Genomic DNA, 23,095 nt, shown 5'->3' with positions numbered 1-23,095 from the left:
TGTGGAGTCTGTTTGTCTCCGGCTAGAAGACCCAGGAGAGGCTTATGATCCGTGACTAGCTCGAAGGAGTGGCCAAAAAGCAATTCATGAAATTTCTTTACTGCTGCCACGGCAGCTAAAGCCTCCTTGTCTATCTGGCTATAGTTTCGCTCTGTTGATGAGAGAGTTCTGGAAAAGAAGGCGATTGGTGCTTCGGAGCCATTAGGTAGTCTGTGGCTTAAAACAGCTCCAATCCCAAAAGGGGATGCGTCAGCTGCTAACACTAATGGAAGATGGGGGTCAAACTGAATAAGGACTGCATCTGAAGTGAGTAACGACTTGACTGCGCGAAAAGCGATGTCTTCCCTGTGACCCCAGTGCCAAGGAGAGTTTTTATCTAAGAGCCTATGCAGAGGCTCTGCCACTGAAGCCTTGTGGGGCAGGAATGATGCATAAAAGTTCAATAATCCCAGGAAGGCCTGTAACTCTGCTTTGGTGGTTGGTGTGGGTGCTTCATGTATTGCCTTAACCTTGGACTCCAGGGGGTGAATGCCTGAGGCGTCAATTTTATAACCCAGAAAGTCCACCTGTCTAGTGGCAATGGCACATTTCTCCCTTTTTAATTTGAGCCCATGCTGTCTAAACCTATCCAACACAGCTCTAACTCTCTGGAAGAGTTGGGGTCTGTCCCTGGCTGAGACTAAAATGTCATCGAAGTAGGGTACTACGCCAGGGAGGCCCTGAAGTATGCGCTCCATGAGGGATTGGAAAATACCCGGGGCAACACTCACGCCAAACTGGAGACGCTTGCACCGGAAGGCACCCTGTGGGTGACGATGGTTTGGAGTTCGGCTGTTTGATTGTCAACAGGGAACTGTTGATACGCTTGCGACATGTCCAATTTGGCGAAAATGTTGCCGGGTTCAAAAGTGTGCAATAGATGCTGAATGACAGGGACTGGGTAAGCGCTAACTTGTAAAAATCGGTTAATTGTGGTTTTATAGTCCGAACAAATTCTCAGACTGCCATCCTTCTTAAGTGGGGTGACGATTGGTGTCTCCCATTTGGCGAAGTCTGTTGGCTCAATGACCCCTTGCTTTAATAACTTGTCCAGCTCCGCATCCAGTTTAGGCCGGATGGCGAAGGGGACTCTACAAGGTTTCAGCCTGATTGGAACTGCCTGGGGGTCGACTGAGAATGAGATGGGGGTACCGTTATAACACCCCAGCTCATTGCTGAATACGTCTGAGTAGTCAGCGAATAAGGAGTCAGTGTCAGAAGTTGAGACAGCATGGACTCCTGTTAAACCTAGGCCGAGATGGGGAAACCAATCAAGCCCCAATAGAGAAGGGAGATTGCCGTTAACTACCACTAGAGGCAGGTAACCTTTGAAAGTTTTAAAATTAACATGGAACTTGCCTTTGCCAAGTACCGGAATGTCCTTCCCCTGGTAGTCCCTCAAGGAGAGCTGGCACTTCTGGAGTTGGTTCCTGGATAGCTTGGGCTGTAGCTTCTTGAGGGTGTTCCAAGAAATAATTGAGAGCGCTGACCCCGTGTCAACCTCCATACGACAAGGTTTACCTTCTAATAAAACGGAGAGTGAGATTTTACTAATGGCACGGCAGGTATGTTTAGCAAAGTAGCGAGTGCGACAGTTTAGTACTTGCCTTTGTGGACCAGATTGTGAAAAGGAGGGGCCCCCATGCGTTGAACTGTGAGCAGCCTGGCAGACCCTGGCGATGTGCCCCCTTTTGTGGCAATTGTTGCAGGTGGCTCCCTTGAACTTGCAGGTGGCCCTCGGATGAGATCCGCCACAGGACAGGCACAGGGTGATGTGCTTAGGTGGGTGGCTGCTTTCTTGCCTGGCTCCTACCTGTGGTTGTCTGGCATGAGCAAGGCGGTGAATGTCAGCCTGATCGCTGGAATCCTCTGCATTGACCACCTCTTCTGAATGGATGGTGGCAGCGGGTTGTTTGTGCGCGGGGCCTTGGATTTCAGTGGCTGATTGCATAGCCAATTCTGCTGCCAAGGCTTCCTCGACGGCTTGGGCGAGGTTGAGGTCCTTCTTGGCCAATAGACATCTTTGGAGATGGAGGTCTTTGACCCCGCAGATGAGCTGGTCGAGGAGCATGTCATCTAGGTAGCTCCCGAACCCACAGTGAAGCACTGCAGTCCTCAAGGCAGCCATGTATTGGTTGATAGTCTCTTTTTCTGTTTGCTTCCTCATGCGGAAGGTGAATCTCCTGGCAATCTGTGAGGGTCTAGGAGAATAATGGTTAGTAAGGATTTCTAACAGTTCAGTCCAGGGAACGTTTTTTAACTCACGTGGAGCTACCAGTGCTGTGGCGGTGTCGAAGACAATGGCCCCGCAATAGCTCAGGAAAAATGATTTTTTCCGGTGCTCCCCTGTATCAGCCAGCCCTATGGCGTCGATATAGTGGTTAAAACGATTCTTGTATGACTCCCACTTCTCCTCATCCGGCTTGAACGATGGGAAAGCTGGGTTGGAGTTCATGATGAGAATCTCGTTGGATAATCTGTTGAGAAAATCTCTCTGGGGCAGCAACAGGAAGGTTTTTTGTGCCTATGGCAGGCAAGTGACTTCAGCTCTGGAGAGGTTTTCACAACTCTCTCCCTCTCTCTGGGTAAACACGAGGTTAGGCTGCAACAGCCGTTGGCAGCGTTTTGAATTTCGCGCCTGCGTGGGCGTCAGTGACTTCGAAATACAGCACCGCGCTGTACTCTTGAGCGGAAATTCAAATGACAGCCGTTTGAATTTCGCGCCTTAGAAAAACGAGCGGCTGCGGCTCGCAGCGCTACACTTTCCCTGTAGCTGGCTAACTAGTGGCTACAGACGCTTTCTCACTCACTTGTTCGCTGACCGCTCTCTGGCTGCTGATCAGCGTTGCTCTCGCGCCTGCTGACCGTTCTCTCTGGCTGTGGATCAGCGGCTAGTGATTCAGCGGTTGCATTTTGCCTCTGTTAGCCATCCCATCCTCGTCGCCAGTGTTAAGTTCGGATAATGAGAGGCTCGACCAGGGCATTGGTGCAACAAATACTTTATTTAAAAATAAAGGACTGATTGTGCTCGCCCCGCCTGGAACGGGTTCGCAGCAACCAGCGACTAACTGAACCCCGCAGCCTGCTTATATAGCCGGCTGCTGGGGATGGTCAGCCAATGGGGAAGCAGCAAACGCCCCCGCAGCGCGAGCGGACCTGAGTGGGAACTGTGGAGAGTTCCAGGGACATAACACTACTGTTCTTCAAAGTGACCTTGATTATGTGTCTGAATGGTCAAATAATTGGCAGCTCCAAATTTCAAGCAACAAATATTGTGTCCTACACATTGGTAAAAAAAAATCAGTACACCAAATACAAGCTAGGCGGATATGACCTCGTTTATGACCCTCACTCTGTCAAGGACTTCAGAATACTCATATCTAATGATCTAAGCACCAGAGCTCACTGTAACAGCATTGCCAAAAAGGCATTAAGAGTTGTAAATCTAATCTTATGAAGCTTCCCCTCCAGAAATATCAAATTGCTAACTAGAGCATACAAAACTTTTGCCAGACCAATACTCAAATACAGTTCATCTGTCTGGAATCCACACTTTATATTGGACATTAATACAATTGAGCGAGTCCAGAAGCATTTCATGAGAAGAGTACACTCCTCTGCTCACAACAGAATACCCTATATCACCAGACTTGAAATTTTGGGCTTGGACAATCTTGAACTACGCCGCCTATGGTTGACTTAAGCGTAGTACACAAAATTATCTGCTACAATGTCCTACCAGTCAATGACTACTTCAGCTTCAACCGCAACAATACAAGAGCACACAACAGATACAAACTCAATGTTAACAACGCCAAACTTGGTTGTAGAAAGTACGACTTCAGCAACAGAGTGGTCAATGTCTGGATTGCACTACCTGACTCTGTTGTTACATCCTCAAACCTTTAACCTCAAACTATCCACTATTGACCTCACCCCATTCCTAAGAGGTCTGTAAGGGGCGTGCATAAGTGCACCATCATGCCTACCATCCCTATCCTGTTGTCCCCATTTATTCGTACCTATTACTTGTATTCTTACTCATGTTTATACTTATACATATTATCTTGTAAGCGATTGCCAAATTAAATCAAATAAATAAATAAAAGTATTGGTTGGGAATGTGGAAAAGGCCTTCATCCTGCAGTGGATAGACAATGGTGATGGTGATGGTGATGATGATGATGATGATGATGATGATGACATTTTACTAAATCATCCATTAAAACCATTATCATATTTACTGTGGGTGTGACAGCACATAATCATACCAATTGGTTCCAAACCAAATGTTTTGAGGAATACAGTTTTCACCAGGGGTGGGATTCTACCAGTTCTGTTCACCTCTTTAGAACCGGTTGCTCTGAAGAGCAGCAGACATAGAACTGGTTCTATGTCTGCTGCTGTTTTGGGCCACACACCTGCCTGCACTCTTACCTGTCCTTTATTTCCTGCTTTTTCAAACTCAGCTGCTTTGTGTGGCACAGCTGCAGTTGAAAAAGCAGGAAAAAAGGGCTTTTCCAACCACTGCGCACCCGCACACAGCACTGCTCAGCTGTCCAGGCAGCTCAGCAGGTCGTAAATTGCACTCACACGACTCACGGATGTGTACGCGATGCACAGCAACAGAACCAGTAGTTATACCAGTTAGATCCCATCCCTGGTTTTCACCTATCTCCTTCATAGTATCTTTGATATTCCAGGAATACTTGCACCGGAAGAGTATTGGGTAGGCTTCTTTCCATCAGTAGCATTTCTTCATTTTGCCTGGCATACAGCATTGGACTTGTCTTAGATCAGTGTTTTGATTTAATTTGATTTGGTTTGAAGAGTGCCACCCATCTCATCTCATGCTGGATGGAGAGTTCTGGAAGTTGAAGTCCAATTTTAAGTTTGTAAAACACTGACTTAGATGATGCACGAACTCAGAATTTGGGGCTGCCAGGATTCTGCCTGTAATGAGCTAATTTCTCTCTTCCATCACATAACTGAAGAGAAAGGACTTAGAAGAACTAGCAAAAATAATTTAACACAGAATATATCTTTTTTGAACTGAAACTGATCCTCTTCTGTCCCACTGTTTACCAGCAAATTGTGTAAAATCCAACCAATGCCCCTCAAGAATTAAAAATAATAATAATCCAGCCCCATTGGTGTTGGCTTCCAAATCATAATGTGTTTACCTTTGTGTCAGCCAATTTTGTGAACCCAGACACAATTGAGTCTTACTTTTATTTATTTATTTATTTTATTTTGTCAAGCGATTATAAGATAACTGGTATAAGTATAAACATAATTATGAATACATGAAATGGATACATATAAGAAAAATAAAAAGAAACAATAGGGCAGGGACAGTAGGCACATTGGTGCGCTTATGCACTCCCCCTTGAGTCTTAAGAGTTGATAATTATTAAGTAAAACAAATAATTGATTCATGAATTGTGCTAAGTTGTAATTCGTAATGAGTCTCATTCATCTGAATAGTTTAGCCTGCTGTGTGAATGCACCTATTTTAGTTGGCCAATAATGGTTTACAGATTAGCACAATTTATGTTAGGCAAACAAAGCTAAAATAAATTATGAAATCATATGAACCAGCCAAATGAGGCCTGATGATATTTTGGAACAATTCTTCATTTCCTGTTGATAAACTGAATTAAGGCTTGTGTTTTACTGTTTCACACTCCTAAAATTTAATTATTTTGAAACAGATTGCAGATCATACAGTTATAAACATTTTAGTTCCTTTGGTACTTTGAGTAGTTTTTCCAAGAAGACATGAGGATTTCAACAAATTTTTTTGTGTTGAGAAATGTTCTATTAAGTGTTGGATTTCAGTACATTCAACAATAACAGCATTAATAATAGCTCAGCATTTGCTGGCTCAAGGAATCTTTGGCTACTTTAGAGAAACTAATCGCTTAATTTTACCCACCTATTAAGGCTGATAGATTGCATAGAATCCTGCATGGAACTGATCACAGAGACAGGAAAATGCTGGCCATTTGGGGTTTTCAGTCACCTTGAGTCAAAAGTTGAAGGGTTTTCCAGGCTGATGCTTTCCAGATGTGTTAGGCTGCAATTCCCATCTTTTCCAGATAGGATAGCAGATTGAAGAAGGCCATTCTGGTATATTATAATCCACAAACATGTATACAAGACATGCATGCAAGAATTTTTCACATTTTGGAACATATTCAATTTCCTAAATGATATTATCTTTTAAAGTATAGGAAACTGATTTATGAAACTTGAAAAATGAATTCCAAATATTCTAATAATTTTTCTAACCTGGTTCTATATCAGTTTGTTTACCCTCTTTTAACCCATTGGGCAAAAAGAGACCATTGATGAGATAGTTAGTATTAGAGTTAGCGATCACTAGAATATTGGTAGTCCCTTCACCAAAACTCTGAACAACCTTCCTCAACATTTTTATGCATAATTATTATGTGAAACAATAGAGAAGAGAAGATAGGATGCTATGAGAACATCATAGGTCAAAAATAGTCCATCTGCATTAGTTTCTAGCTTGGTCAAAGAGGAGAGAAATAGTCCTTAGGGACCCCATACTTCCAAAAAGCCTAGCCATATACACTGATACCAAATATTTCTAAGAGGCCAGGAAATTGATCAGGATTGCATTTCTTCAATCTAATTTTCAGCACAGGTCATCTCAGTATTATATCTTAGAAGATATCTGAACTTTGTCTAAAATAGCAGTCCCCCACCTTTTTTTAGCATGAAGGACTGGTTTCATGGATGACAATGGTGGTGAAGCCTCCATTTTGCTTCCTCATCCACCAATCACCTCCAGATGTGCAGCCCAGTTCTTAACAGGCCATGGATCAGTCTGTGGTCCGGGGTAGAGGACCCCTGATCTAAATGCACCTAATACACTTCTTTTCTCTCTGTCATGTCTTCACATATATCAAATCTGTACTTCCATTTGCCATTAAATCCTGGAAAATACCAGCAACTGATCTTCCATTAAAGAGCAAGACTCTTGGAGTGAGTTTCCACCTTCACTTCCATCTCCCTAACTAAGATTACAGTCTGAAAGGAAGTGAAGTCTATCAAAAGCCTCTTTCCCCAGCAATACTCAGATAATAGTCTCTCATTGTAGCCACCCCATCAGTTAATGTAGTATTTACTTTCAGAATATCCCCCATTTCACACACTCCCTATTTCTCTATAACACTAAGCCATAATTAATAATATCAGCAAAATAAACAAATATCCCATTATAATCATATATAAAGACAATAAGTGAGCTCGCCCAAAGAGATACCAATTTATTCTCCCATTACAACTTCCACTATTAGAATTACCCCTTTAACTAGCACCCACAGAGTGTAAAAATGCTTCAGTAAGGAAGAACTTCAGTAAATCTGGTTCTACAAACAGACTACAAGGACAGTAGTTACTACTCCAGGGTATTTCTTTTCCAAAGGATTCCCAATGATATTAGGTGACATTAAGAAAAGAGGACATACTCTGTTATGGGAATATCAAAAGAGGTTGCATTTCATTTAAAATAGGTTCGTATATAGGGTTAAACTAGTGGTACTCAGTAATGCATGTTATGAGAACCACTTAAACCAATTAATTTTCCACTTCAGTCTTGGAGGAAAAGTGCTGGAGAGAAAGAGAGTTTGGTTACATAACTTGCAGTGAAGGTGCACTGTATATATTCTGAAAATGATTCTCATGTATGATGTCTGTAATAGGCAGAAGTCAAAAAAGACCAATTGTGCATCATGATATTATGAGGCAAGCTACACTTTTAATGCTTGCGTGTGATATCACATATTAAAAAGACTGGATTTTGCATTGTGACATGTCATCATTTGCTCATTCCTGTCTCCTTGCATACAGCCATGATCAGAAGTAGCACTTCACACTGTTCAGGAACAGAGCTGATATGATATTCATTTAGAAGTATATTTGAAGGTACATAAAATATATACAGTATGTTGAAGATCTCAAAACGAGTACTAACTCAATGCTATGCCTTGACTGTCTCAGGTAGATTTTTCTAAGGGCAGGAAACCAAAAACAAAACAGAGTTGTTACATTTGTACTGCTTCAAATTCTGATGACATGGACAGATATCACACTTCATAATATTTTCCTACTGTGTAGTTAGTTCAGATTTAGGGTGCTGTATGCACCAGATTCAAACAAGTTTATCCAGAAGATCTCTGGAACATCTTAATTAAACTGATCTTCAGGACACAGAATATTCTAGTTTGTTGCTTAGATCAAAATGGAACCTAGAGGGAAGGGGACCAAAATACATGTAGACAGAGAAACAAGAAGTTGGATTTCTCTTCCTGTGGAATCATTTTATCAGGTGAGATGGCTCATGTAGATAAGGATTGAGGAACCGATGGCCATCTAGATGCTGCTGAATTACAAATGGTAGCATTCCTCAGAGTTGGCCATGCATACTATAGGTTCCTTGCTCCTGATGTAGTTCACAACTTTTGAAAAGTTTTGAACAAATGCTACTTTGCTGACACAGTGTATTTACAGTGTAGAACTATAATCCTCTTATGGAATTGGCATCATGCCCTTTTTACAGCTGCTTTTCTTCTGATAAGTCCATGAACATTGCTGAAAGGTGTCAGTTCATGTTGCATACATACCATACATTTTTCAAAAGTCACATTAGTGCCATATCAGCATACAATGATTTAATGATTTCTCTGAAGGCAAAGTACAAAAATATTTTGCTCCAAATGTATTCAACAACTGTATTGTTGGAATGCTGGCCATAACACAACCCTTGTTCTGTTCATAATATTTACATCAATTGCAAATATTCTAATCTCTTCTATTGATGTCAAACACATGGTATGTTATGATAGTATGGGGACAGATTGAAGTTGCTTTTCATGTCAACTATTAGCCGGTCTACATGAGCTATCTTATGATAATATTATGCTTTTCCATATTATTAAATATTTACAGAACTGTCTGCACAAAACATTTTGAATAAGTATGTTTTATTAAATGCTGTAAAAACCCTATCTGTTTATGAACAGTCTCTGCCAGTCCTACCAATGATGAATGAGCAGTTTGATAAAATTTGGCATTTAGCCTTCATGGCTAGCTTTACAGCTTGTGTACACTTTGCATGATGAAAAGCAATGTCCAAAAAAAATGGATTCTCTGAACTCCATTCATGTTCTGCATGAGCCTTCTAGGGAATGCAGTGAATAAACAGTATATTATTCTATCATAATGGACCACCACCCCCAGCTTCATGTTTCACCCCCCTTACCAGAGTGGGGTCTCTAGATGCCCTACAGTTTCTCAAAGTCACATATCAACTAGAGACAAGTATGATAAAAGTGGACTCAAAAATGTGGCTAACTTCTGTGAACCTTTGATTAAAGTTTAAATTCTATCCTCAAGACTTAGCACCACTGATTCTTCACAACAATTTTCAGCCCATGTGGATCAAGGCTATTGAATCTAATCTTTTAAATGTAGGCTACTCTGCTTCCTCAATTCTTAAAATGGAATACAATCAGGTGAAACAAGGAAAGGATAAAGTGCCTGTTCAATTCATACTTGCAGGTGGACTGTCAGTTTTTTTGACAGATAGGAAGCAACAATTGGAGCAGGGAAAAATTACTTCTACAATCCGGGCAATTAGCACAGGCACTTCTCAGTATATGTGCTCAGTGTGTGCACTCTCCATTTCTCTTCTCTCTATATACCAATGACTGCACTTCAAAGGGAACTCTCTGTTAAAGTTTGCAGACAATACAACAGTCATTGGCTTCATTCAAGATGGTGATGAGTCTCCATATAGATGGGAGGTTGAATAACTGGCATAACAACCTGGAGCTGAACATGCTTAAAACTGTAGCTATGGGAATGGATTTTAAGAGGTGCTCCTCTATTTTACCACCTCTTACTATATTTGACAGCACAATATCAACAATAGAGTCCTTCAGGTTTTGGGGTTCTACAATTCTCCAGGACTTGAAATAGACACTTAACTTTAGAACCATCATTTAAAAGATACAACAAAGAATGTTCTTCCTGCATCAACTCAGGAAGTTCAGACTGCCCCAGGAGCTGCTGATACAGTTTTACTGAGGAATTATTGAGTCTATCATTTGAACTTCTATAACTGTCTGATAAGAAACAGGACAGGCACAGACTCCAACCGATACTTAAGACTGCAGAAAGAAGAATTGCAATCAGCCTGCCTTCCATAGACAACCTGGACAAAGGAAAGCTGAGAAGATATCTGCAGACCCCTCACATCCTGGACATAAATTGTTTCAACTCCTCCCATTGGGATGGTGCTATAGGGCATTGCAGGCCAAAACAACTAGACATGGTGTTTTTTCCCTTGGGCCATCACTTTGCTGAACATCTAATTTCACAGGGCTGTCTAATGTCATATAGTATGCTTTATCCTTCTATTATCTTCTTTATTCCCTCTCCCCGATTGTTGGTATTAGAGGAAGTGTTTTTCTTCATTGCTCCTTTTATGGACACATTTGAACCAGATTTATACTACCTCTGTTCAGTAAATGTTGTAGCTGCCCAGATTTGACCTATACACAGATGCTGCTTGTAAATGAAGTACTGTACTATTTGTTACAGTGCATGTAGTTACATTTTGTGCAGCAGCACAGAAGAGCCATCACATCCTGATGAGCCAATCTTCCACAATGCATTCTTTGTAACGATAATTAATTTAAATTTTAGATATTACTTTGTTGATACCAATTTTACATGTTATAGTATTTAATATATTATTAGTTTTTACATTATAATTTAATATAGGCCGTATCCTATAGATGCAATTATATAGACCACACTTATACCATAAATGTTAGTTGGGATTTTTTTACAAATGTATTTTAACACCTATCTTAAACTGTATTTTATTTGTCAGTTATACTGGTCTATGATTGCAGTATAGTTGTCGTACTGGTCTATGAGCTGAACTGAAGAAAAGAATTCAAATTGCAATGGACAGTATATATCGACATAATCACATGACTGACCCCAGCTTTGGTGCTGTATCCGTTTCATTAACACTTATAAACATACCACATCAGCATGCTATGTTATATAAATGAATGTGTCCCTGGGTGTCGTATGCAATCTTAAAGATGGGAGATGACTAATGTTATTGCTTGATTTGGAATGTGAAACGAACAACATTATGTCTCTTTGGTCATACCTATCTGGATACTTTCAAGAACTAATGGGTTTAATTTCAGGGGGCCGCCTTTTAATAGCATGTTGAAAGCTAAGGGCACTTAATCATGGAAACAATTAAGATTGTGGCAATAATCACTAAATCTACTGAAGTGCCTGGATGGAGTTGTAAAAATCAGTACTTATTAGTATTGATGTACAATAGTATCAGCAACTTTTCAGGACAGCCAAAATAAAAATACAAATTTAGAGTTCCCCAAACTGCAGGGATCAGTCAAAGCACTTGCCAGGAATCATCACTGACTCAAAGGCACAGCCGCAAAACAAAACAATTTCACCTGAGCTCATCAATCCTGTGAGATTTGGACAATCTCACCCCACTCCAAATCCTTGAGCAATCTCATGTAAGAACCCCAAAAGAACACTGAGTACTTGTGTGGAAGATTTGGTTATCTTCTGACATTGTACCTACTTTTACACTTTAAAAAATACATTAAAAATTCAGAGACTGTCCTAGATATTCTAGGACATCATGAGAATGCTCCTTTATTTCATTCATAAATATTCTAAAGTTACAAACCGACAGAAGGTATGGTATTAGCTATATTAAATTCTAAGTAAGCGTGTACAAATATGCACTTTCATGTTTGACATACAAATAGCTCACAACACTTCAGTTATGAACAAACCATAATGTTTATTTCATAAGAAAACCTCTGCCCAACCATCATTACATCAGCATTGTGCTAATTAACAGATACTAGAAATCACTGGCTACAAAAGAATGAAGCGACAGGTGGAATAATATGCAGTTAAGAAGCAACAATACATTTCAAAGGTGTCACTCTTTGTAACTACAAAATCTAGGCTCCAGGCACTGGGAATATAATGTTTTCACTCTCCTCTCCTCTGCCCAAAGAACCGTTTGTAGGCAGCTACGTAGCCGTGGCGCATAGCGTAACGTTCACATGGACTATAATCTTCACATTCCTCCCGTTGGAGTTCCTGGGTAGTCTTCCTGCGCTCTCGGATCCTGCCAACATAAGCAGGAGGAGATCATGAAAAAGCAGACTGGGGGCAGGGTGGAGGGGATTACCTGTGAATCTTTGGTAAGCTACTAAGTACCATCTTACTCTACTTTTCTTCCTGTGCCATGTTTTAAATGACTTCCAGTTCTGTTCACATATGTTGCCTTAGAAAGTCTTTGAATAATTTTTTTCAGGATTCTCAAACAGAACAGATATTTCCCAAAGTAACAGCTAAAATCTCTGTGAGTAGAATCTACCCATTAAAAACAAACTTGTGAATTGGAAGGGGAGAAACCCATGCTCTCTAAACGTTGAAGTCATGAGCCCCACCTAGGTATCCAACAGCCAGGAAAATTTGATATTCAACATCTGGAAGGTATCAAATTTTCCATGTCTAAATTCAAATAGGGTGGGCAGTCACAGTCAATAAGTTACCTCAAAGACAATCTGTGTCTTCTGGAACTTTTAAATTGTCAACGTTTGTCAGAAAATGAAAGGAGAAGGTATCTATGGGAGCCAATCTTTCTCAATTGTGTGACAGGACCATAGTGATGACCTCCATCAAGCCAAAACAAAATAAATAAAATAGTGTTGATCTCCATTCAAACTAAAATAAAATAAAAATGCATAGCCTCTAACCAGCAATTGGCTGCCTAGACCTGATGTCACTTCCCCCCTGTGGAATTTTCTAGAATCATTTTACAATTTTTGTGTCAAAATATCAGTAATCAGGACAGGCTTTTTATCACTTTAATAGTGGCTGGGGGATACTATTAAAAAGCTTTATGAAGAAATGGCACTAGAAAAAGAAGGGAGAAGAATACAATGATGAGAAATAACAGGATTATTGGGAAATTGCAGAACTGATTGACTGTGGCAACCTGCAAAGCACACACACCCAAACATTGTACATTGCGGTTGTTGTACCTTGGCTGTTAGTGGTTCTCAGCTATGCACAGGATACATGTGTAGCAACAATAACACCTTTCTGGACATTTTCTTCCTATGATTTGTTCCAAATGTAAGTCAGCATTCTTTGAGGAAGAGAGGCTTTTCCTCAAGGCAAGTCTTATATAATCTCTTATCTTTCAGATAATTTGAGTTCAGAGCCCAAAATTGATTTGGATTGTAAACATTGGAAACCAGCACCAAGATACCAGGATGAGGAACTTTTTCACTGATGGCCATGATCCTGCATTCTAATGAAGCCTACCTTTCCTGCCAATAAAAGTTTCTCCTGTTCTCTGGTTGGGGTCTCATAAAGATGTTGGCATACCTTCTGTTAAGGAAAGGACCTGATGGGAAAGAGCGAAATAGTTAATAATTGCTGATACATAGATGATAATATATGAATCAAAAGATAACAGCTTTATATGCTCCCCCATCCCTCCTGTGCTCATGTCCTTTTGACATTAGCTTTAACATCTGAGATAGCCAGACCCAGACCTATCATTTTCTTCTGTTCAATGCAGGCCTGATGTTATTAATAAAAACAAATGCCTTCTCTGTTGCATGATTTTCCATGAGAGCTTCCAACTCATTCACCCTGCCTATGCAAAGTATTCAAGGGAGGATTGTTTATTTTAGTGCAAATCCTATTACATAAGAATGCAAGAGTCCAGATGAATGAGAGCAAGGATCTATCTAGTTCCAACTTTTTGATGCCCTGGGACGCCAATAAGCAGAACACAAGGACAAGAAAATCTTTCAGCTTTTTGACCCTGCGTTTAAGCGAAGTATAGAGTTGAGAGAAACTTGTTCCAAATGTTATTCTTCAATTCTCATTCTTTCCTTTTGCTGTTGTCAGTGTGTGTGTGTAAAGTTCATATGTTCACCAGTATTACCCACTTTGCATATTTTCTGTAATTTACCATCTCCAGAATGTAGAACACAATTATTTATTTATTTTTTCATATTTCTTAACCTTCCATCTCCTCCAGATTATTTTTCACATTTTGTTCTCCAACTTTTTGAAATGGTTCCAGTATTTAAGGCATTTCAGTAACAATTAGATCTCTCTCCAGTCTCAGAGAGAGATCAGAATCACTAGTATATTATGACAATATTCTATGATCACTCCAGGTGAAAGACTTCTGATTAGACTAATGATGGTAAGATTCTGAATGAGAATATTAACAAATAAGTTGCTTTGGGATCTAAACTGACCTTACTACCATTTATTGTATTTCATGACAAGCTTCTTTATTTAAAAGAAACAGAAAATCAGGAAGAAGTCAGATGCAATAGAGGCCAGATTTTTTTTAATAGAATAGTGTTGTGCGTAGTTGACTTTCTAGGACTGAGAAGAAAAATGTGTCTTTTGTTTCCTTTCATCTTCAGTAGCCCTTCCTCATTGCCTAAAGGAAAAAATGGAAATCGGGGAACTTATTCTCTATTCTCACCTCCCATTCTTAACTGTGCCCTGTTATTTGTGCAGACAAAGATAGAGAATGATTGCTTTGTACCTCCCTTGGCACAGAAAAATCCAGTTTTCTGCTTAAAGAAGGGGACTCCAGGGGACAAAAAAGTTTTTGCGGGAAGGAGATACAATCCAGTTTTACCATAGTGTTCCAAGGAGGTGACTGGGAGGCAAGCAGACTCTTAAACAAGACTCCCAAGTCATCCTAAAGACTGGTATGTAATTTTAAAAACTGAAAATAAGTTTCATGTTGCTGTAAAAGTAGCTTCCTTTGTGGATAAAAACGTGATTTGGATCTAAAGAGGTTTACAAAAGTTGGTTGATTTTCAACAAAGATCTTGTTAAACGTTGCTTGTAAAAATATATTGCAGGCTGCATATCTTTGTTATATGATTAAAATGTGACCATTTTTAAAATATTCTCCCTGTTTGTAATTTGTCCAACAAATCTACCTTCCCTACATCTCCTAATGGATATGAATTGAATAATCCAATCTTAAAAATGTTTCCTTGAAGTACATTCACTGGATCTTGGGAGGATGGTGGATGTTTTTTTCTGCCCTTTCAAATAGATCTTTTTTCAGGCATAGATAAGCATTGGCTTCTAGAAGTGTTTTCCCATTGTGGATGACAGGTCAGACTTGGCTTTCACTGTGTGTACTGGAAAAGTTATTTTCCTTTATTTTATTTCTTGTCACCCTTTCTATGACAGATGCTATTCTTAGCTTGTTCTCTAACACAATGGTTAGTGATATTAACTTGCAACCACTTGGCTCCCTGAGAGTATCACAAGCTTGGATGATAAGAGAACAGTCGTGCCCAAATAGGAATCTGGGGGAATCTGAGTGGGCTGTTTGGATAGACTGAAGTTATGGTAAAAGGGTATGGTTGTATTCCTTCAATTAACTGAAAAAAATGGATTTTTTTAAAGTGACAACAAGAGATCACTTCAGATTCCCTCAAAAACCAACCATTTCAAGAAGCGTATATACCATAATATCTTACTTGCAAATTCATGTGATTCGATGCTCTCATGAGACTCTGTAAGAAAATAAAGAGAAAGTGGCTTAATCAATCACAGCACTATAAGAATGCAAACATTTAAACCAGGCTAGTGAACCAAATCAAAAAAAATTTAGTCTCCAAAATCTGTTTCTAAAGATGTCTAATTAAGATATCTTCTCAAGATAAAGAAATTTCATTCCCAGCTTTGGGCAATAGATTCAACTACTTGTACAAGCAACTATTATTTTTTTAAATAAATTTATATTAGTGGATGTTGTTAACAATATAAATACAGATACAATTAATTTATCAATCAAGTGGATTGATAAAGAGTTCTATAGTGTATAATTGTTACATGATATTGGAGTCATACGAACACCTGAATTTGGCTCATAACTAAGGCATACTAGCATAACATATAGTCCACTTAAAAGCAAACTCATGCTTTAATTTACCTACAAGGCCTAAAAGGTTAGCTGTTATTTTAGGGTTCCTAAATATATACAATGATATTAAAAGATTACAGTATCTTTATTCAGACAGTTCAAATGGAAAAATGTTTTATGAGATACATTGCTTTTATAAAATGCACCATCATTCCAAGAATAAATATATTAGGCAATTTTATAAAATCTTGTCCAGCATTAATAAAGCATCAAGTTGTTGTAGGCATGAACAACACCAAAAAAGGTAATGTAGCCCATACTGAAATCAATCATATCTAATTATTACTCACAGCTTTACCTTTTTACAGAATTTGTATGTAATCATGTTTCATATCAGGTTAGATCATGTTATTCTTGTAGCACAGGAATAATGGGTGAAGGGAGACATTGCTACATTAGCAACAAAAGATCAACAGAGCAAAAAATATTTTAGCAAGATAAATACCATTTGAAAGAACTTGTTTTTTTTAGACACTGCAGATAAGTGGGGCCGACAATCAAAAGATTACATTGTCTAATAAAAACTTATTTATCTATCGAAATAACTAAATTTATCTAATTATATACCTATTTAATTGATTTCTCTTTATTGGATATTCTGGCCATCTCTAAAATTCAGAAGGAAACATTTTGGAATATCTCTGCAGGATAGGTTTTTCTTTGAACACTGGATTACCACAATATCTTTATCAATCTCTCCAAATTAAAATCTAGGACTCTCTTCATCACAGCTGACATTCAGCTAAACAAAGAACCTTATGCATTTTCTGCAAATTGCATTCTGCAATTTTACAAGCATACAGTTTATTTATAAATTGTACTGCTCCTTAGTAAACAATTAACTTGGCTGAAAACACATATAGGTTACTAGAGAGTAGGGACAGAACAGGATGGTTGTATTAGATGGACAGACAACAACTGAGCACTAGACAGGAAGTATCTAGCCTGAAGTACTGGAAAAACGAGTGCTAAGGAAGAAAGATACAACACAGAAATAAGTAGCAGTGAAGGGAAAATAAAATTAGATGAGAATGTGTGCAGAATATCAACTTTCTATGATAGACTATTGCCACCCAACCTCCAAAAATAAGCATTGAGAGACTGAAGACTCACTTACCATAGCAGAAAGTTGTCACCATGAGAACAGCCAGGAATGCAAGAATGATGATGGTCCGCATTTTTCGGTCTATCTCTTGCTTTCTGCTCTTCCCTTACTCTCTGTCTGTATGGAATCTGGCCCCAAACTCCAAGCAAGCTGCAAAATTTAGCAATTAAATATGTATGTTTAAAAGCAGCAATAGGAAAACAAGAGTCAGCAGAATGGTGTGCCTAACACTTGGTCTCTCAAAGGCTGTTATAAAATATCCTCCTAGAGGGCTTAATCAGCCTCTGGTGGGAGTGGGCTTCTTTTCTTTCCCTCTCTTTCTATAGAGGGAGGGCTTCACATTTCTAACAAAAGTGAGATATTAACTCTGCATGTTCAAAAATGCTGGATATGTATGGGGTAGAATTCCAGAGTTTAACCCAGGCCCATGGGGACAGGATTAGTTTTCTCCAAAAGAGAATGCTTAATTTTTGGAGTCAAAAGAGCACAATTCCCCAAACCCCCCAAACCCCCAAAACTTTAACCTTTGACTTTCTACTGTTGACCTCACCCCTTTCCTAAGAGGTCTGTAGGGGACGTGCATAAGCGCACCAACGTGCCTACCATCCCTGTCTTATTGTTTATTTTATTTTTCTTATATGTACCCATTTCATGTATTCATAACTATGTATATACTTATACCTATTATCTTGTGATTGACAAATCAAATCAAATCAAATAAATAAATATAAAATATAAAATAATAAAATGAAATGAAATGAATTGAAGCTCCAAGGCCTTGTCTTTCCTGTGAAAACTAGAAAGCAGTTCACAGAAAAAAATCCCTCTCCCAAGATTGCTATCACATTATAACGTGTAACATTATGGAAGCTGAATATTACTAAATGCATGACTGAAGAATAACCGTATAACTTATTACATTTCAGTGTAAATGTAGATGAAATCAAATCACGTTTCCATTTTTGTCCTGGTCCAATTTACCACTTTTTGGAATGCTTCCTTCAGCAAGTCACTAAAATGCCAGACAAAGCCCTATATTAAGAAACTATTGTGGATTGCTGATTTTCCTGTCCTTGCCCCTTTCCATTAATAACTGTTTTCCTTAGTTGACCCCTTCCAGAAATGTTGGATTGCAGTTTCCCCAATCCCTAGGAACATATTTCCATATATTTATTCTCTCCAAATTAAAAGGGCTTACCATATCATCCTGGAAAATTCAGTATTACTTTCAACTGTTGACTTCTCTTCATACTTTTCTAAACCTTATTTATCTCTTAAGTCAATCAAATGGGGTTTGGGATATACCCAAGAATGCAAATGAAGCCCTTGTTAATATTATAAGGCTTCTGCAACAAGGGATTTGGCACAATAAAAAACATGGATGAACACCAACAACTGATTTAGGCTCAGTTGACTTACTGAGGCAGCTTGGAAGCTACATCCAGTAGTGCCCCACCCCTTTTATTTTTATATAATAACAATGTAATTTCTCATTGTCCCCAAAGTGAATCTTAGAATTTCAATGTCTTCCACTTTATATTGTTATCTACTCACCAAGTTGACAAACTTATATTTTATCGACAAAACTGCTGGCACTGTGGAGACCAAGAGAAAATCCCCCCAGGAAAATTAGTTCCTAAGAAAAAGTTTTACTGTAAAGTTTTCTCTAATAGATTTATTTTATGTTCTGAGGAGATTTGTGTGTGTGTTTCTATGTGTGTAGAGTCAGTCAAGGATGTGACTTTCCATTTTAGTCAGCCCGACATAGTTTTACTATATCTTGCAGAGCCAATCTAAATATCACAAAAGCAACCATAACTATTGTTCATATAATGTATTCAAAATACAAGTGCAGGGAGGGGATCTTCTTTTGATAACAAAGAGGGTTCACTTAAGGGCACAAAGTCCTTTCTGCTTTTCATTTGCTGACTAAAACGCAAACATTTATCTTAGCTTCTTTCCCATCCTAAAAAAGATTCCTTAGGAGGAAAGCCATCACAGGTCCAAGGCTCCATACCTTAGAGGCAGGTTCTACTCTGTACAGTCTCTGTAGCAATAACACTTTTCTCTACTATGCAACCAAACTCTTTGATAATTAAAGGAACAAAAGAAAAATAATGGGAGATAAAAAGGCGGCAAGAAAAATGGGACTAGAAATCTAGACAGGAGATACACTGGGGAGTGTGCAGTGCTGAATATTATGTGTATATACCTAGAAGTAAACAGACTGCTATGGAAGTTGTGGATTATGCTACAGAGGGAAGGATTTAGCACCAGAGATTTTGGTTAGGCAGTATTACTACCTAACATATCATTCTTTTGTTCATTATGCCATCATGGTTTGTGAGCCAGGATCTCTGACTGATTTCTTTTTAAAAAAACCAGAGGAAAAACATCAAGGTTTGTTCTTGCAATCGGAGTCCTGATATCTTTCAAAGAAGAAAAATCAGAATTCCAGTCTACATTTCATAGTAAATAAATTATGCAGGGAACACTATGATTTCTTTAATTGCTATCTTTGGTAGGACAAGCCAATGGTTTGCCAAACTATAAAAATGTGATCAATAATGAGTCATATAGATTTCTGCAATAAGCACAATCAAATAGTATTTAACTATTTGCTAAATCTTGATTTTTTGCATCAATTCAAAGTCATAGTTTCTCTTGCCTAACCAAAATCTTAATGATTTTGTAGACAGAATCTACATGCCATGATAGCAGAACTATCACAAAAACAGTTTCCACATAAAATGAATTATGGCATCATCATGTCTCCATTATATTAATAATGAATTTTCAATCAGGTTTTAGTCACTTGTACTTCTACCCATTTCTATTTCTGGTTTCCTTTGTGAGGATTTTCACATCACTTTGGTTCCTGCAACCTTTTTCAATAAATATCATCTGCTGTAGCATTTTGCCAAGCCACTGTTATTTCACAGCTCTTTAAAAATGCAATAAAAGGGACTTGGTAGCTACTTTCCCATAACTATTATTATGAGTGGTAGAGGTAAACAATATAAAATAAATTCATGAATGGAGCTGGACTAGGCATTCCTTGCCCAGAGTTTGTTAGGAGTAGGGCAGCCTAGAAGAGCTGTAAAATAAAAGAGCAAGGAAATCAAACAACAGGCCAATTTTGCTTTGATTACCTAAAAAATATTCTCAGATAAGTCAGTGCAATGAAGGCTTCCAAACTGTGTGCATAACAACGAATGTGTGTATATGTCCAGAATACTGTACAACATATTTATATACAATATGTTTTTCCACAAAGGACATTTCTTCAACGCCATTCCCCCCGCACCCGCCCTTGAGATGTGTATGAAGGGATGTGTATGAAGAAAGGTATATAGAATTCCAGTATCAGGGATTCTGGTTACATATCATCAAAAATTCCTAGTAAATAAGAATGGAAGAATATCACTTACCTTTCCCTATAATCCCCAAACTATTAAAAATTTCAAACCGCTTATAAAATCACACTGAGACCAGAAATCTTGTGCTTCCTTGCTGAGCAACTCAGACAGCCAACCAGAACAATCATGGTAGCCATTAGCCCATAATACCCCACAATCCTCCAAGCTTCTGCAGCAGTTTCCCTTCCACTCCTTCTAGCCCTGCATCTCTGAGATTAAAGCAGCAAAAATGTCCTTTAAAATGTTAACTTGCCTTGGTAATCACTTGTTTATACTTCACTTTGCCTATGTGCATTTTATGTGTATCATAGCTAACCTGGCGTCTATGTGGGTCTCTCCTGGCCTCCTGCTGAGAAAAACAACTGTAATAGAGAGGAGGGAAAACAGAGGCAGAGCTATTGGAAGAGTTCTGAATTGGAGAGGACAAGAAGGCTCAGAGAAGTTTCCGGAGCCTCAGAGCGGTGGGGGATTCTTTGCAAACAGGAGAGTTATTCAGATCTTTGCTTTCAGAGGAAGCTATCAGGACATGCTTGGAGAGACACCACAACACCATCTGTGGTGTATCTGATCTTTTCTTCCTCTCAGATAGTCCATCCATCCATCCATCCATTATCATGCTTATTGTGAAATGTATAGAAATATGGATAGGCTTTTAAATACCATATTTTTATTTTAAGCATCTTTCTCACAGCAAGCCTAATACTTCCCAAAGCAAATAATGTAAAGTTTAGTAAAGCAGGATAAATTTTCAGAGAAAAATCTGTTTTGATACACATGGGCTTGTATCACCATTTTCAATCACTTCGTTAAGCAATACTTTGGAGTTATATTGGTTCTGGTTTATAATTATTATTTACAGTAGCCTTTGCCAAAATGATGCTATTTTCAAGTTTGACTCATAATTAATGGAAATATATCATATATATGGGCTAATTATAGGCAGCTTACTATATTGCTAAAATCAGAGGTTAAATATGATTTGGGAAATATGGAATATCCAGCAACATTTTAATGCAAATTAAACTTTATGTTCTTTTTAAAAAGTGAAGAACATTTTATGTGCTAATATTAAACCATTTTAATTTTAAGCAAGTTATATAACTTACCTTCCTTTCTGCTGAATTACATTTCTCATCCAACCTACACAGCATGTTTCAAATATTAAAGTATCCTGGGAATTGTAGTTTAGCTACAGTATTAGAGTCACATGTTCCTTATCCCAATTCTAAGCAATAGATCATTCAATTCTGAGGCTCAAATAAACCCCAGGACATTTTATTTGAAAATGAAAGGTTGTGCTATCACAGATATCATGTACTACTGTGCACATTTAAAACATTCAGATCCACTCTCATTTCATATCATTTAATTTCCTTTTACAGTTGTAAACCAATATTTCTAGTATTAATTTCAGCGGTTACTTTCACTAACAATGCTGCATTTTAATAGAGCAAACAGGAGTCCTTTGGAATTTATCCTGTTGCAATTGTTCATGATTACAAGATTATAATATATACACCTTTTTCTTTCTTTTTTTGCTACTGCATTTGCAATTGACTGGTGCACAGATGTTAGTCAGGCTCTGCATACTTACTGTAATATAATGATCTGTGCTGTCCTCTGTTATATAGGGCTTTTTCTGATGTGGCAGGTTCTCTTCTCCCAAGGTTCCTACACTCTACACTGGTAAAGAGGAGACCTTTTTATTTATGATAAGTGACCCCTCCCTCCCATTCTCCATGCAGCCTCCTCCTTCAGACTGCCACCCTCTTTCTGGATATTTCCATCACTCACTCAGGAAATCAGAAACCTCAGGAAATGAAACCAGGGGAGTGAGTGGGTGCGACAACAGATGCTAGTAACTCATGGGAGTCAAAAAGCCACATCTTGGGGGCAGTGTAGCTGCATCTAAACTACACAGGGACCTTGAATAGAGGTCCTGAAAGCAAATCAGTTTTATACAGGGACTCTCTGATGGCTGTGGTACCCCTTCTATCCTTCAGTAATAAGGCTCTGAAGCACAGTAGTCCCTTAAACAGTTAGAGCTTAACTTAAGTCCTTGAGAGGGAGGAAAAAAATAGGAGTGGGGAAAAAAGTCTGAGTTTCTGCTTTTCCCAACCTGATTTCTCCATATAAAAAGAGTCGTTCAGGATGGAATTAGAAAATATGGAATCATGTATTTGAACTGAGTGGGAGTTTGGCATCCGTAGGAAGCAATTTCTAAATTAGTTGCAGATGAATTAATGTTTAAAGAAATCCATTACACATGTAATGACAGAATGAACAATCCCTGCCATTTGGACAAGCATAATAAATGGAACAATTGGCATCCTCATCCAAATATCATTAAAATGAAAGAAAAAAAAATCCTCTCCATGCTCATAATTAAATATCTGAGCTTGTGGAAAGAAACCACTGGGCTAGATATTTATAAGT

At 38.6% G+C, this 23,095-nt stretch overlaps 1 protein-coding gene across 1 annotated transcript; it reads right to left on the bottom strand.

Moving 5' to 3' along the window:
* Positions 1-11,915: 11,915 nt before the first annotated feature.
* Positions 11,916-22,338, bottom strand: MGP (matrix Gla protein). The gene is made up of 5 exons (XM_026697749.2): positions 22,254-22,338; positions 17,253-17,390; positions 15,690-15,725; positions 13,480-13,561; positions 11,916-12,271 (listed from the first exon to the last, which is right to left on the bottom strand). Exons 2-5 carry the CDS (start codon positions 17,311-17,313, stop codon positions 12,133-12,135), a joined length of 318 nt encoding a protein of 105 aa, XP_026553534.1. The 5' UTR covers positions 17,314-17,390; positions 22,254-22,338; the 3' UTR covers positions 11,916-12,132.
* Positions 22,339-23,095: the final 757 nt, after the last annotated feature.

This window comes from Pseudonaja textilis, chromosome 5 (assembly GCF_049901715.1).
Source record: "Pseudonaja textilis isolate UNSWEBS1 chromosome 5, rPseTex1.2, whole genome shotgun sequence".
Lineage (NCBI taxonomy): Eukaryota > Metazoa > Chordata > Lepidosauria > Squamata > Elapidae > Pseudonaja > Pseudonaja textilis.
Note: the sequence above shows the minus strand (reverse complement) of the source record. Positions and strands in the feature narration are given on the sequence as shown.

Bases quoted from the DNA above. Each gene is read 5' to 3' on its own strand.
- MGP (XM_026697749.2), bottom strand. From the start codon at position 17,313: ATGCGGACCATCATCATTCTTGCATTCCTGGCTGTTCTCATGGTGACA. The intron at 15,726-17,252 runs GTAAGTGAGTCT...ATTTTCTTACAG, and splicing joins GGTGACAACTTTCTGCTATG to AGTCTCATGAGAGCATCGAA. The intron at 12,272-13,479 runs GTAGGCTTCATT...TTATGTTGGCAG, and splicing joins AACTTTTATTGGCAGGAAAG to GATCCGAGAGCGCAGGAAGA.